The sequence below is a fragment of the Enhydra lutris genome, unplaced genomic scaffold (assembly GCF_002288905.1).
Source record: "Enhydra lutris kenyoni isolate GAN:26980312 unplaced genomic scaffold, ASM228890v2 scaffoldscaffold2, whole genome shotgun sequence".
NCBI classification, from domain to species: Eukaryota; Metazoa; Chordata; class Mammalia; order Carnivora; family Mustelidae; genus Enhydra; species Enhydra lutris.
In genome coordinates this window covers 66,282,381-66,297,201 of record NW_019154086.1, presented here as the reverse complement: position 1 = coordinate 66,297,201, position 14,821 = coordinate 66,282,381, and the positions used below count along the sequence as shown (strand labels likewise).

Here is a 14,821-nt window from a genome sequence, read left to right as displayed (position 1 = left end):
CATTCTGTAATAAAAATATTACAAAGTAACAAGCCCTCATGTCTCACTATTTAGACAAGAAATAAAAATGTTGCAAGCTATTTTATGCTTTGGTTACTTTCCTTAGTAACTTAGAAATTGTGGTATGATGCTCTACAAACACTGGTCACAATTATTAAGCCCACCTTTTTGTAGCTCAAGGAAGAATTTTCATATAGAAAATGGTCAGGAATACCTCCATCTAAGAATGCAAGCTTTATCAAAGGTTTCTTGGAATACTGCTGGAATGGTGGGAAGAGTCTGACTTCATTATTCTACTCCTTGCTTCAGATTTGGCTGTGCTGCTTAGTAGTAATTTCACATCAGGCAAGTGGCCATCTATTGGAATCTCAATGTCCTTATCTATAAATTGTGATACAAATCTCCACAGATTTGTTATAATGTCACAGTGTTGTTATAATGAAAATAGCAGAGGTAAAATATTTGACTTCATACCTGGCAGAAAGGAAGAGCTTAATAAATTCATTAGTCCTGTTATCTCAAAAAAATGCTCACTAGAAAATAAGGACTATAATGGTAATAGAAGCTTTATTTATAATACCCCACCTGGAAACAACCCAAATGACAGCCCCAAATGACCATCAGTAGTAGACTGAATTTTTTTAAATGTGGGATAGTCAGTCATACAGTGTAGTATCATAAAGTATGAACTACTGTTTGCACAAAAATAGGGATAAATCTCACTGATGAAATGTTGAATGACACAAAATACTGCATTCTGTATAATTCCATTGAAAGAAAGTTCGAAAACAGGCAACATTAATCTATAGTGACAGTGGCCAGAAGTCATAACCTTTTGGAGAGAGAGGATGGATTGGAAGAAGAATAAAGGGAACCAGTGGGGGGTGCCAAAAATGTTTTAGTCTTCACCTGCATGGTGGTGGTTATGTACTGGTACATGTATGTAAAAATTCATCAGACTATACGCTTAAGGTTTGTACATTACAGATGTACTGTTTATTACAGATATAAATAATACATCAACAAAAAAAAACTGCTCCCTTAAACACAGGAGCTGGATTTTTGTTTCAAAATCAATGTCATTTATTAGGGGAGTATCTGGCAATAGATACAACATACCAATAGCTGGCCATCTTGCAGGCTGTAGTCAGTCTGTCCCTTGTAAGTGGCCCCATTTCAGAGCTATCCTGGAGCAGACAGGCACATTATAAGGGTCATGCTCCATCATCATGGACAGCTGGAGATGCGACCACATGCCATCGGCAGCAAAGCACAGGGAAAACCAGGCAGTGGAGTGTGCTTCCCACCCTCAGGCTTGGAGGCGCAAGCCCCAGCCATGGAAGGATTAAAAAGCCTCAATTTAAAAAGACAGGGGGAGGGGAGGGAATGTGGGCTGTACAATTTATAAATAGACATTCCCGAGGCTGCCTGATGGTGAAGTGGTTGTTTAGTAAATCTTTCTCCCTTAAGGATCCCATTAGCGGAGAGCATTTGAAAATAACAGTTTCATTTTGGCTTTTGGGGGAGATCCTGGGTCTCATCAAGTCAGCTCTGTCAGAGGATATTGCTCTTTCTCAAATTTAGGGACAGGCCTTCGACAACTTAAATCACCTACACATGGAGCACAAAGATGATGACGACGATGATGTGTCTTTTGCCAAATGGATGAGCAGCTTCTGGGGTCACAGCTGGATAGAAGAGAACGAGAGAGGACTCCGGGACCATCATGGGCCAAAAGATGCTACTCACAGGAAAACCTCCCTGCCCTGCCCAGTGAGTTATGATCAGAGAACCAGGGGAGAGCCGGACTAGGGGAGGGGGATTTCTATTAGATAATTTTTGAAGAGGCCTTTGGTGTAAAATCTTTGGTTCAAAATCAATACTTCTAAACCTTTTTATACCCACAAGAGTCCTTTTTATTGTTTTATCTTGTCCTCCTGGGACCTGATTTTCATTTAGTAGGCAAAGATTTCTTCATTTTTAGTAGCTTAAGATCTCTTTAACTACTATTCAGAGTTCCTGATAAACCTGAGGCAATCCTCCTGAGGGTTAATAGGATTTGAGTCAAAGGAAAGACACTTGATGTTATAAATTAGTCTGTTTAGCATCAGGTGTGGATCAATGTGTGATTTCCAATACTCTCTTTGGAATACTGAAAATAGCTCCGTAATTTGATGACCTCAAATCAGCCCCTCCCGTGGGGATTCCACATAATAAATCATTACCTTTGATAATTTTTTTTAATTTTTATTTATTTGAAAGACAGAGATCACAAGTAGGCAGAGAGGCAGGCAGAGAGAGAGAGGTAGGGAAGCAGACTCCCTGCTGAGCAGAGAGCCCGATGCGGGGCTCCATCCCAGAACCCTGTGATCATGACCTGAGCTGAAGGCAGAGGCTTTAACCCACTGAGCCACTCAGGTGCCCCTTTGATAAATTTGATACACTTTTTCTTCTGGTTCCCCTTTGGTTTCCCGAGGGGAGAGGAAACCAACATTTTTCTGTCCTCAGTACTACTTTTCCACAGGGAGGCAGAGTACCCAGTGTCTAGGGAGCAAGATGCAAGCAGGAGGAAGATTCTAATGGCTGAACGGGAGGGGCTGGCCAGGTGAGGACTCAGCGGCAGGGACAGGCCCTGGTTCTCTCTGCTTCACAGTCATTTACTATAATAGAATAGTAAATAAAAAAGCAAGAATATAGGGATGCCTGGGTGGCTCAGTCAGTTAAACATCTGGCTTCAGCTCAGGTCATGGTCTCAGGACCTGATTGAGTCCCGCATCGGGCTCCTTGCTTTGTGGGGAGCCTGCTTCTCCCTCTGCTTCTCCCCCTGCTTGTGCTCCCTCTCGCTCTCTCTCTCTCTCTCTCTGACAAATAAATAAATAAAACCTTTAAAAAAAGAAAAGTGAGAATGTAGCTTTTCTTTTCCACAAGTCCCTTAGGATTCTAGCTGTAGAGAATGTCTCCCCAACCTTCTGCTTCTGTCAACCCCAGAACCAGTATGTTTTGGGACAGTGTTATTTTATTTCCGTTTTAGCCTCAGAGTTCCTAGAAGCATAATGCTTGTGAGGGATATTATGGTAGGTATGGAAATCTTTTTTTAATTTCAGTGACCAGCAAATTTGAGGAATGAGACCTCTTTAAGACACAAATATTTGAAGATAGACTTCTTTTTTTTTTAGATTTTATTTATTTAAAAAAATTTTTTTTAAATCTCTTTTCAGTGTTCCAGAATTCATTGTTTATGCACCATACACAGTGCTCCATGCAATACGTGCCTTCTATAGATTTTATTTATTTATTTGACAAAGAGAGAGACAGTGAGAGAGGGAACACAAGCAGGGGAAGCAGAAGAAGGAGAAGCAGGCTTCCTACTAAGCAGGGAGCTCGATGTGGGGCTCCATCCCAGGACCCTGAGATCATGACTTGAGCCAAAGGCAGATGCTTAGTGACTGAGCCACACAGGCACCCCTTGAAAATAGATTTCTTAGCAAATGCATACTGAGGGACAAAGGGAAAGTTTCAACAGGTCTTTGAGCTTCAGGTTCCTTATGTAAAAAAGAAGAGGGGGTACTGGATGATGTCCGGGAGCTCTTCTAACTCTTAACTATCCATGATTCTGTTGTAAATAAACAGCTGTTTATCACGCTCTCATTTTAATCTCTTATGTTCCACTTCAAATGAGGTATTCACAGTGTGTGAACCAGGAGTACAGTTAGTTTCCAGTTTCCAGATAGTGAGAACCAGGGAGAAACAAAGAGAAAAATTGTGATTTGCTATTTATCTCTACAGTCCTTTGGAACTGTTGAAAATATGAAAACAAAACATGAAACAAAAACAAATGACTAATAAAAGACAGTTTTGTTGAATACATCTTAGCATCTATTATACCTGTAAAACTGAGATAATCCACCCTTTTCAGGGAATCCAGTTTTAGGTTGCAGTGTTGTTTGCCTTAAACTATTGGGACCAGCAGAATTTGTTATGTAATGCATTTCTAAACAGTGTCCATATATCTCTTCCTGCTCATACTAGCTTCGGGCATTTGCCTGAATTAACCTGTTTAGATTCTCTAAGTCAACAGTGAATTCCACAGTTATCAGACCACCTGCAGAAAGTATGTGTTTATTTGAGGAGATGAAGCATGGAATAAAAATGAGCAACTGACTGAACAGAGTAGAGACCGTGTGAGTGCAGAACACAGAGCAGGAGACCCAGGGCAATGTGGGCAGAGTCCTGGGAGATAGTCAGGGTCTGAATGTCCAGCTCCAGTCACAAAACGCCATATATTCATGACAAGAGCCTGTGTTGGGTACTTTTCTAAGTCTAGAATGTGCTCAGATTTTTCTTACTTTAGAGATCAGAGAACAATTAGGTTTTCATTGTGTGTGTTTTGCTTTAAGTTCAATCAATGACTTAAAAAGAAAAGCTTACTTTCAGCCTTGTCTCTTTTCTTCTCTCCCCACTGCTTCCAGCTGAGGCTCTTCCCTCTCACAACCTATTAAGAACCTATATCCATCCATATTACATGCATAGGAAGAGAAGAACTTTCCCTTCCTTTTCCATTTGAATGTGGTTTCTAATATGGCTTTTAGCCTCGTGATGATTCCTGCAAAGTGATGGAGCCTTGATTCATTGACTATATTTATTGACCACCTACTATGTGACAGGCATCACTTACGCAAGGCATGTAGAGGGTACAAGAAGACATACATGATCTCTATGCTTGTGGAACTTCCAGTCTAGTGGAAAATACAAATCTGGCAGAAAGAACAAGGCAGGCAAGGGGTAGAACTTGGTCCTTCTCAGAGAACACTACTTTTTGGCAAGACTCATTATAATAATCTGTGACTGCTGATTTAAAGTAAATTAAAAAAAATCTAACTTCATGACTAATGTAGTTTCTTGTTTTTCAGATTAAGTTTTTATTTAATTTCAATAGAAGACAATGCCTTAATCCCTGATGTGAAACTGGTGATAGTAGTTTTTTTTTTTTTAAGATTTTATTTATTCATTTGAGAGAGAATGAGAGAGAGAGAGAAAGAGAGAGAGAGAAAGCGAGCACAAGCAGGGGGAGCAGCAGAGGGAGAGAGAGAAGCAGACTCCCAGCTGAGCAGGGAGCCCACCCCATCCCCAATGTGGGGCTCCATCCCAGGATGCTGGGATCATGACCTGAGCCAAGGGCAGACACTTAATCAACTGAGCCACTCAGGCACCCCAAAACTAGTGATAGTTTCAGGCAACAGTGACAACTCTGTGGAAGGACTTTTAGCATAATGTTCTATGGATTTGTTTTCTGTCTTCTACTAGTTGTAGAGGAATCGCTGGGAAGGCAGCCGAGTAGGGTGGCTAAGAAGTGTGAAGGGAGGGCTTCAGATGCAGCCTTCCAGGGTCTACCACTAGCAGCATAACTGATTGAGTTACTTACCTCCCTCTGCCTCAGTTTCCCCGTATGTTAAGGGGATTGATGGTAATAGCAGATACTGCTTAAGGGTATAATGAAGATTCAATGAGTAATTTATCTAATGTCATTAGGACATTGCCTGGTACCTAATAAGCACCTATGCTTCTTATTGTCACGTGTTGGAAGTGTTGAAAGTCAGAAATTTTTTTCCAGATGACGCTTCAGTTAATTACTACAAAAAGTCTTTCATTTTGGGTCTGACGATTTTAGATACCTCATGTAAGTGCAATCATTCAGTATTTGTCCTTCTGTGTCTGTCTCAATTTTTGAAAGCACCCCTTTTTTCCTGATAAAAAAATACCCCTGTTTAGATAAAAAAAGTACTAAAAAAAAAAAAAAACAATTCCACAGGACAAAGAAAACCTTTCAAAACATTTGGGTATGTTTTAAGATTGCCCATCTTTTGATACTACCCTACTTCAAGTCCCACCCATCCCTCCCTCCCCGCAGATGCTCACGCTCAGAAGGCTTCATTTCCTTCCACTCCAGCAAGCTCTTCTGTGGCAGGGCCTCAGAACATATGGGGCTTGTCCTGAGGCAGAACAGTGTTCCCTGTTCCCGGATTAACCCTGCTCATCCTTCAGATTGTATCTTCATCATCACACCTTCACAAAAGTCTCCCCTTATCCTCCTAGTCACGCCAACATCCACTGGAACATACATAATTTTACCTTGTTATAGTCTCTCTGTGTATCTTGAACTTTCCCTTTATAGCACTTGGCCAAAGCGGTAGACATATGCCCTCTTTGTTTAATGTTTGTCTCCCAACATAATCTCCAAGAGGGGGATGCTGTGCCTGTTTGTCTCCCAATTTGTCCAAAGCACCAAGTACCATGTCTTACATATAATAAATGGAATAATATATACAAATTTACCTACTATCTTTTAGTAGCTTTACAAATCTTTAACCATATTTTTTATTATTGTTTGAGGGAAAGTTTCTAGGTATGTGTGTTAGTTTGCTTGGGCTGCCGTAACAAAACACCACAGACTGGGTGACTTCAACAGCAGAAATTTATTTTCTCACACTTCTGGAGGTTAGAAGTCTGAGGTTTGTTTTCTCTGAGGCCTCTCTCCTTGGCTTACAGATGGTCACCTTCTTGCTGGTCCTCACATGGTCTTCCTCTGTGGGAGCATATTCCTGGTTTCTCTCTGTGTATGCAAAGTTCTTTCACTTATAAGGGCACCAGTCACACCAGTGGGACCCACCATAATATCATTTTAACTTAATTGTTAGAGGCCCTATCTCCAAATACAGTCATAATCTGACATTCTCACATAAAACTTCAACATATGAATTTGGGGCAGGGGGACACAATTTAGTAAATAATAACGTGAAAGGGACGGATCCAAGGAGGGGAATAATTTGAGTCCTCTGACACATATCACCAACAGCTTTCTAGGAGGGATGTGTGTATTTGTAGTCCTACCAGCAAGGAAGACAGTGTATATCTCCCTGCACTCTTGCCAGTGCCATTAAATAACATTTTTTTTTTTTTTGCTAAACTGAAAGATAAAATTGTGTATTATTTCATTTTCCATAATTTTTGACTATTAGTTAAGCATAAACAATTTTTACCAGCTGTTATTTCTTTTTCTTTTATTCTTTATACATTTGTTCATCATATATATATATATATATATATTAAAGATTTTATTTATTTATTTGACAGAGAGAGATCACAAGCAGGCAGAGAGGCAGGCAGAGAGACAGGAGGAAGCAGGCTCCCTGCTGAGCAGAGAGCCCGATGCGGGGCTCGATCCCAGGACCCTGAGATCATGACCTGAGCCGAAGGCAGCAGCTTAACCCACTGAGCCACCCAGGCGCCCCCATCATATATATTTTTAAATAATCTCTACACCTGACATGCGGCTCAGACTCACACCTCCAAGATCAAGAGTCACATGCTCTTCTGACTGAGCCAGCCAGGTGCCCCTCATCTAGTATATATTTAATGAACTCATGTTATGAATAGGGCAGAGTGCTGCATACTGGGGTTCTAGCAGAGAATGAAACATAGCCCTTGATGTGATGGGGCATATAGTCTAATGGAGGAGAGACATGTAATAAAATTACCCAAAATATTGATCATGATTGTGCTAAATATCATAAAGGAGAAGTACAAGACCCCAGCAGGGCATTGAACCGGGACCAGAACCACCCAGGGTGGTAGGGAAGGGTTTCTGTGAAAGTACAGAATGACTAAAACATGATTCACCATTTCATGGGGTAAAGGGGTAGGGTGGTGAACGGTCATGAGCAGAGAGGACCCCCTGTGAAGGTGCCTGTTTTGGGGAGGAGCAAGTGAGCTGGAGGAAATGACTAACCAGTGAGGCCATCCCTGAAAGGGTGGGTGGGGCAAGAAGAGGTATAAAAGAAAACATGATCAGATGTGACTTGGTTGGTGTTCTAACTACCCTGGCTGCTGTGGGAATGACAAAACAAATGGTAAGAGTGGAGGTAGGGTATCCACTACGGGGAGGCTGCTTCTATCATATGGGTGAAAGATTACCTGGGTGGCTTGGATTACGGTAGTAACAGTGATGCTGGAAAAGAGTGGATAGTTTTTTTTTTTTTAATTTTTATTTATTTATTTATTTATTTATTTGACAGAGATCACAAGTAGGCAGAGAGGCAGGCAGAGAGAGAGAGAGAGAGAGAGAGAGAGGAGGAAGCAGGCTCCCTGCTGAGCAGAGAGCCTGATGCGGGACCCCATCCCAGGACCCTGAGATCATGACCCGAGCTGAAGGCAGAGGCTTTAACCCACTGAACCACGCAGGCGCCCCAAGAGTGGATAGTTTTTGAGAGACGTTTGAGAGATGGAATCTACTGACTCGGCAAGAGATTGTGAAGAGTGACTCCTGAGTTACAGGTCTGAGTGAGTGAATGGTCTGTCATCTTCTAAGTTAGGGGACACGTGGGGAGAAGTTTTGAGGAGGAGAGGTGTGAGTTCAGATTTGCACAAGTCAGATTGAGTGCCAGTGGGATACTACGGGAGAACTTGAGGGGGAAGAAACTTAGAGGAGATGTCTGGCTAACAATATAAATTAGGAAATCAGATGATAGCTAGAAATTAAAGCCTGAAGATGAGATATTTAGGGAGGCGGTGTCATGTGAGAAAGGAAAGGAAGGGAAGGAAGACTAGTTTAGAACCTGGAGGAACTCCAGCAGTTATGAGCTGTTAGCTGGAGAAGTGAGCAAAAATGTCTAAAACACAGTGGCAGAAAGATCACCCTTGAGGTTGCAGTGGTAGAAGACAAGGAAAGATTGTTTCCGGGAGGGCCATATGGGCTACTGGATTGAATTCTATGGAATGATTCAAAACCAAAAGTGGGCAGAATTTGGAAACATTATTAAGATCAATATCCTGACCAAAACCAGTCTTGCATGCAAAAGTTATATTGGAGTGGGTTGGGAAGTGAGAGAAATTGAGACAATGTTTCAAGATTGGCTTCTCTAAGGGGGTCTATCCTTTGATTATTTTCCAGGAGAGATTTTAACATTGTGATTGTATTATATGATCTCTCTGTTTGCCTGTATGCATGTGAGTTATACTTATTTATTTTCAGGAGATCTATTAAACATTACTAACATGTAGCAAATATTTTTTAAAGTTTTTAAATCTACCATTGATTTTGTTTATATTATTTATGATACACATTGGCTTTATTTTTATGTGGTTAAATTGATTTTTTTCCTTATGACTTTTCTCACTGCTCTTTTGCTTAAAAATTCGTTCTTCATATAGAAGTCACATAAATACTCACCTTTGCATTATTTCTTTAACATTTATGTCTTCACTGTAGTTTTTTTTTTTTTTTATAATTTTGGGATTTATTTTACATATCAATTTAAGGCTTGGAATGCTTCATTATTCTACCTTAATGATAGAAGATGAACAAAGCTAGTCTTGGGATGTTCTGGTTAATGTTTTAACTCTACTTCATTGTAGGAGGAAGGTCCTACTGATCAAAAAGATAAAATTTCAGTTCAACATGAGATTTGCTTAGTTGGTTATTTATGGATATTTTGTCCCTGTGTTAATATTATACTGTCTCTTTATACTGCAAAATTTGCATTCTGTATTCCCAGTTTCCTGCGCTTCCTAGAATCACATCGTCTGACAGCCATCCCAGAAGACATTCTCATGAGGACCAGGGATTTCAATGCCATACCCACATGCTGGATTACAGAAAATGCTCAGCAGATGAGTCATTCAAGGAGGCACTGGAATCAAAAGGAAGATCTCAGTCCAAAATTCAAGCATTTTCAGAGTCCTTTGAACAGAAACTATGCTTTAGAACCAAACGCTCCGTCTCTTTGGTATGTAATGGAGTTATTGAATATTTAACCACTTTAGAAAAGGAAACCAGAAGGGTTCATCCTCCCCAAGTTTGAGGAGGATAGATCTAACTTCTTCGTTTATAGTCTAGTGATGAAGTCTTTGAAAAATGACTGTTTTAGATAGCTCAGATGTATATAAATTTTCTTCATTATTTTTATTGGAGATAGCTGGTGTAGGACGAATTACCAGAGGACCATAGGTGGAATGTTTTTGTTACTGAGGTCCTCTGCTTCTTTGAGACTATTTTTGTCAGTCTTATAAATAATTGTGACTTGTTCTTCTTTCACTATTTGAAGAAGGAAAAAACTATCCCAATTGTGCTGTCTTTTCATATCTAATCTAGGAGTATATAGTGTATGATGGTGGTCTGTTCCCCTGTACTTTTTTTTTTTTAAGATTTTATTTATTTATTTGAGAGAAAGAGAGATCGAGAGAGAGAGAGAGAGAAAGAGAGTGAGAGAGAACAAGCCGGGGGAAGTTCAGAGGGCGAGGGAGGAGCAGATTCCCTGCTGAGCCGGGAGCCTGATGTGGGACTTGATCCCAGGACCCAGAGATCATGACCTGAGCTACAGGTAGATGCTTAACTGACTGAGCCCCCCAGGCACACTCCCCTGTACTTCTAAAAAATATGCAGAAGGAATTCTCTAAACATCAGTAAGTATCCAAAAGTAGGAGGTGTCCAGGCATTTCACAGGGGCCTATGGGAGTTTAAGTGAAGCACAAAGCAGAGATAGGCATGACACGGGGAAGAGTAGAAATTCCATTGATAATGCTAAATTTGTTACATAAAGTAATAAACTAGAGATCAATTAAGTTGGGGATAGTTTTTGAACTCCACAACATGTTCACTGAGTCACGTTGAGCAAAATAACTTCTTTTTTTCTGGGTTTTTTTCCCCCAGTTTTGTTTTATTTTGGAATAATTACATGTCTCTGCCATGCAGTAGGCAGAATGAATAAGTGACCAGGAGTATTGCCACCTGGTTCTTGAGCTTTGCTCTGTGAACATACAGAGGAAGACATGTGGCTGCTTCCTACCTCATTGCCCATCTGAACACAATGCTTTCTGCTTAGCAGTGATGGCTGTTGGGACTGTCACCATGCATCCTTGGCTTCTAGGTGGCACCTCACTTTCATCAGAGAGTGACACTGTGTATGGTTTCCCTTCAGGGGGCTGCTCTCTTCACCTGATCATAAGAGAAACTCAGGAAATTAATACTGATACAATAATTTTGTCTCTAATTTATTGATTTTGTTCATATTTTGCCAGTTGCCTCAACAATATTCTCTACAGTGAAATTCCAGATTGTGTGTTGCAACCAATTTTCACATCCCTCTAACTGATTTTATTCAGGAACAGTCTTTCTTGTCTTAAATAAAGACAAGAATAAAATAATCTAACTGATTTTATTCTGGAACAGTCTTTTCTTGTCTTTCATGACACTGACATTTGAAGAATACAGGCCAGATATCTTTTAAAGTGATGCCTCATTTGGGTTTAGCTGACATTTCCTTGTGATTAGATTTAGATTATGAACTTCCAGTAGGAATTTAAGAGGAGTGCAAGAATTCCTGTTTTAGAATAAATTACATGATCAAGTCACTAATTATATTAATCAGGAGATATATTGGCCATAAGTTTTTTCTGGAATAAGTTATGATATAAGTGTCTTTTGAAAAGAATTTTAATCTGAACTGTTCTTTGTTGATTCTGATGTCCTCAGAAAAAATTTCATATAATAACATATCTTATGTAACTGCTTACACGATACCATTTGCTAATATTATAAGCCCTAACAGTGTATAAACATGAAATCAGTTCTCTTATTTAAGGGGATACTCATCACATTATCCCTAAAATATCAAATGTTAGCTAGTATTTCATTTCCCAAGCTCTTTCTTTTGAGTACCAAGGCAATCAAGACAGCATTTTCAAATTTTTGACTCAAAAACTCTTTTCACAGTTCCATATAATAACCAGAAACCTGCTAGGAATTTACAAAATCATTTAATTTTTTTCATATTACCTATGTAAACAATGGAATAAATAACTTTTTAAATATTTTATAACAGTTTTAAGTTTTATAAATTTTATCATTATGTAAAATTAAAAATTTAGAATATACATACAGTTTAAAACTTGTTCTTATTTAACAATTGACATACTTTTCTAAAGCTAACTACACTAAAAGTGTGGTTGATCAGCAAATCTAAAACTGATTTCTATTTTGGCTGGGGACCAAATGTTGAGTAATGTGTAAACATCAAAAAGATACAGAAGCTAGTTTCGTGAACTGATCATGACCAATAACATCAAATTCTTTCGTTTTGTTACTGAAAACTTCGATAGTCTTATTTTGATAATTTTTACATTTTGTTTATAAGCAATGAGAGAAGAAAAAAGATTCCAATTCATTGTTCACAAGCATTTCTCAGATAGTCTTTCTTCTCAATAAGGGAAAAGCCATCACTTTATTTTATAGTTTCTCTTATTTTTTCTCTTATTATAGTTTCTCTTTTTTATATTGCTCTTATAAGCATTCAAGATCTAATACGACTGCTAGGTTTAATGAGAATAATCTGGAGGCACATTTACAGAACAACTATAGTTGTTTTTTTTTAAAAGATTTTATTTATTTATTTGTCAGAGAGAGAGAGAGGGAGAGAGAGCAAGCACAGGCAGACAGAATGGCAGGCAGAGGCAGAGGGAGAAGCAGGCTCCCCGCTGAGCAAGGAGCCCGATGCGGGACTCGATCCCAGGACGCTGGGATCATGACCTGAGCCGAAGGCAGCTGCTTAACCAACTGAGCCACCCAGGCGTCCCAGAACAACTATAGTTTTTAAGTTTCTCTTAACCTGCATCTCAGCTTCATCATTTGTTTCACTTTTTGACTTTGGCCACCAGACCATTATAGATAGAAATGAAACTATCTAGGTATCAAAACAATTTAGCACTGAAGAGTAGCTGACACGACCACAGGAACCAGACACCCTCCTACCTCAGCCTGTGGGATTGAGTCCTGAGGTGGTTCCTCTGACTGGCATGCATCCCAGGCATATTCATTTGACAGACGCTCAGGTGTTCCCCAGGGTTTCCAGTTCAAATGGAAGAGCGGGAGAGTCATGATGTTATCTGTTTATTATTTTTTATTTTTTAATTTAATTTAATTTTTTCAGTGTTCCAAGATTCATTGTTTATGCAACCACACCCAGTGCTCCATGCAATACTTAATACCCTCCTTAATACCCACCACCAGGCTCACCCAATCCCCACCCCTCCCCTCCAAAACCCTCAGTTTGTTTTTCAGAGTCCACAGTCTCTCATGGTTTGTCTCCCCCTCCAATTTCCCCCAACTCACTTCTCCTCTCCATCTCCCAATGTCCTCTGTGATATTCCTTATGCTCCACAAGTAAGTGAAACCATATGATAATTGACTCTCTGCTTGACTTATTTCATTCAACATACTCTCTTCCAGTCCCATCCATGTTGATGCAAAAGTTGGGTATTCATTCTTTTTGATGGAGGCGTGATACCACCTTCCACCAGTTAGAGTGGCCAAGATTATTTGTTTATTTTTAAAAATAGAAGTGTAAGTAGATGCCATCACCACATTTATCAATGCCATCTTTTAGTCAGTAATTCCTTCGAAAGACACTCCTGGACCATGGAAATGAAAGAAACCTTCCTCCTTCCCACCCTGTACTTCCCTAACATATCACCCTGTTTGCTCATTATCATCGCACTTATCACTATCTGTGATTTTCTTGTTTCCTTTTAGACTTACTGTCTATCACTCTTGACGCAGGGGTAATATTGAAGAAGTAGGGTTTCTTTAGTTAGTGCTGTATCTCTTAATCTTAGAACAGTAGTATGTGTTCAATAAATCAGTGAATGTGGACCCCTGAGCAACCAGCTGGGGAACGTTAATGTGCCTGGATATCATTTCCTCAACACTTTGTTCTTCACATAGCCCTCACCTTAGAACTTAATGCAAACCCTATTGTTAATGTAATTTAAAGAAGTAGACACTGGAAGGTTAGAATCATCCCATATATGATTCACTTGCCATATTCCTTTTCAGAAAGCACCAGGAGACTATTAATTATATTGTACTGTGAAATCACATCCCTCTATAGGTCAGAGTTGTATACAGGTCGAGTTTCAACCATAGACCATGGGTGTCTATGGTTGTGCTAACACCCGAGGCCCCATTCCTTTTATTTATGACTAAAACCTTTAGCAACACCCTTGGGCTTCTGCTAAATTTATTATGAGAAATTAAGATGTGGAAATCTACTGAATGACCAGGGCTTTCTTCATTTCTGAGAGTTAGGAGAAATGTGGCTCATTGTCAGCTGTCAGCACACTTCTACCCTTTCTCTGACCTTTCCCTTTCAGGGACCTGAGAGCAGGAAGGAGAGGAACGAAAGGGAATGCCTGAGGATGGAGATAAAATCTCGAAAGAAAGTGGAGGAAAGAAGGAACTCTAGGAAGGAAGAACACGGAGAAGCACACATGCCCACCTTGGTTGAAAGAGAGTCCAAATAGTGTTTCCACATCATGTCTCCAGATGCCAGGTTTTGGTGGCACTTGTGAAGGAGTGTCCGCAAATGCTGAGTGACTGCAGTGGTCCATTGGTGCAGGGCTCCCCAGGATGACTTGCACCTGACTCCCACTGCTTCTGATATCTTAGTTGAGAGTGTGATCTGCTATGTGGTCCTTTTATGGGAATAAAGAAAATAAAATGTATTTTAATAGAAGAAGTGATTCTTAAAAATGTAAAGAAAGATATTTAAAGAGCCCCCAACGCATCTTCACTAACTCTTCTTCTGCATCAACCTTGCAAATAAGTTTAAATAAAAGTCATTGATGTGCCTCTAAGTTTACTTCTTTATCAGAATTATGTAAGTGTGTCTAACGGCCGTCATCTAAGGGGAACTGGTAATTAACGTGCCAAACACTATGCTGAGTTCTTACCTAAAATAATCCTCACTACTCTGAGGTGGGACCTATTATC

The 14,821-nt window shown here is 39.8% G+C and overlaps 1 protein-coding gene across 1 annotated transcript; it reads left to right on the top strand.

Annotated features, from left to right (window-relative positions):
• The first annotated feature begins 226 nt into the window (after positions 1 to 226).
• LOC111152062 (leukemia NUP98 fusion partner 1) lies at positions 227 to 14,678 on the top strand. The gene is given in 5 exon segments (XM_022510350.1): positions 227 to 278; positions 281 to 345; positions 1,585 to 1,773; positions 9,552 to 9,782; positions 14,203 to 14,678. Coding segments are annotated over 5 exon segments (687 nt in total). The 3' UTR covers positions 14,353 to 14,678.
• Positions 14,679 to 14,821: the final 143 nt, after the last annotated feature.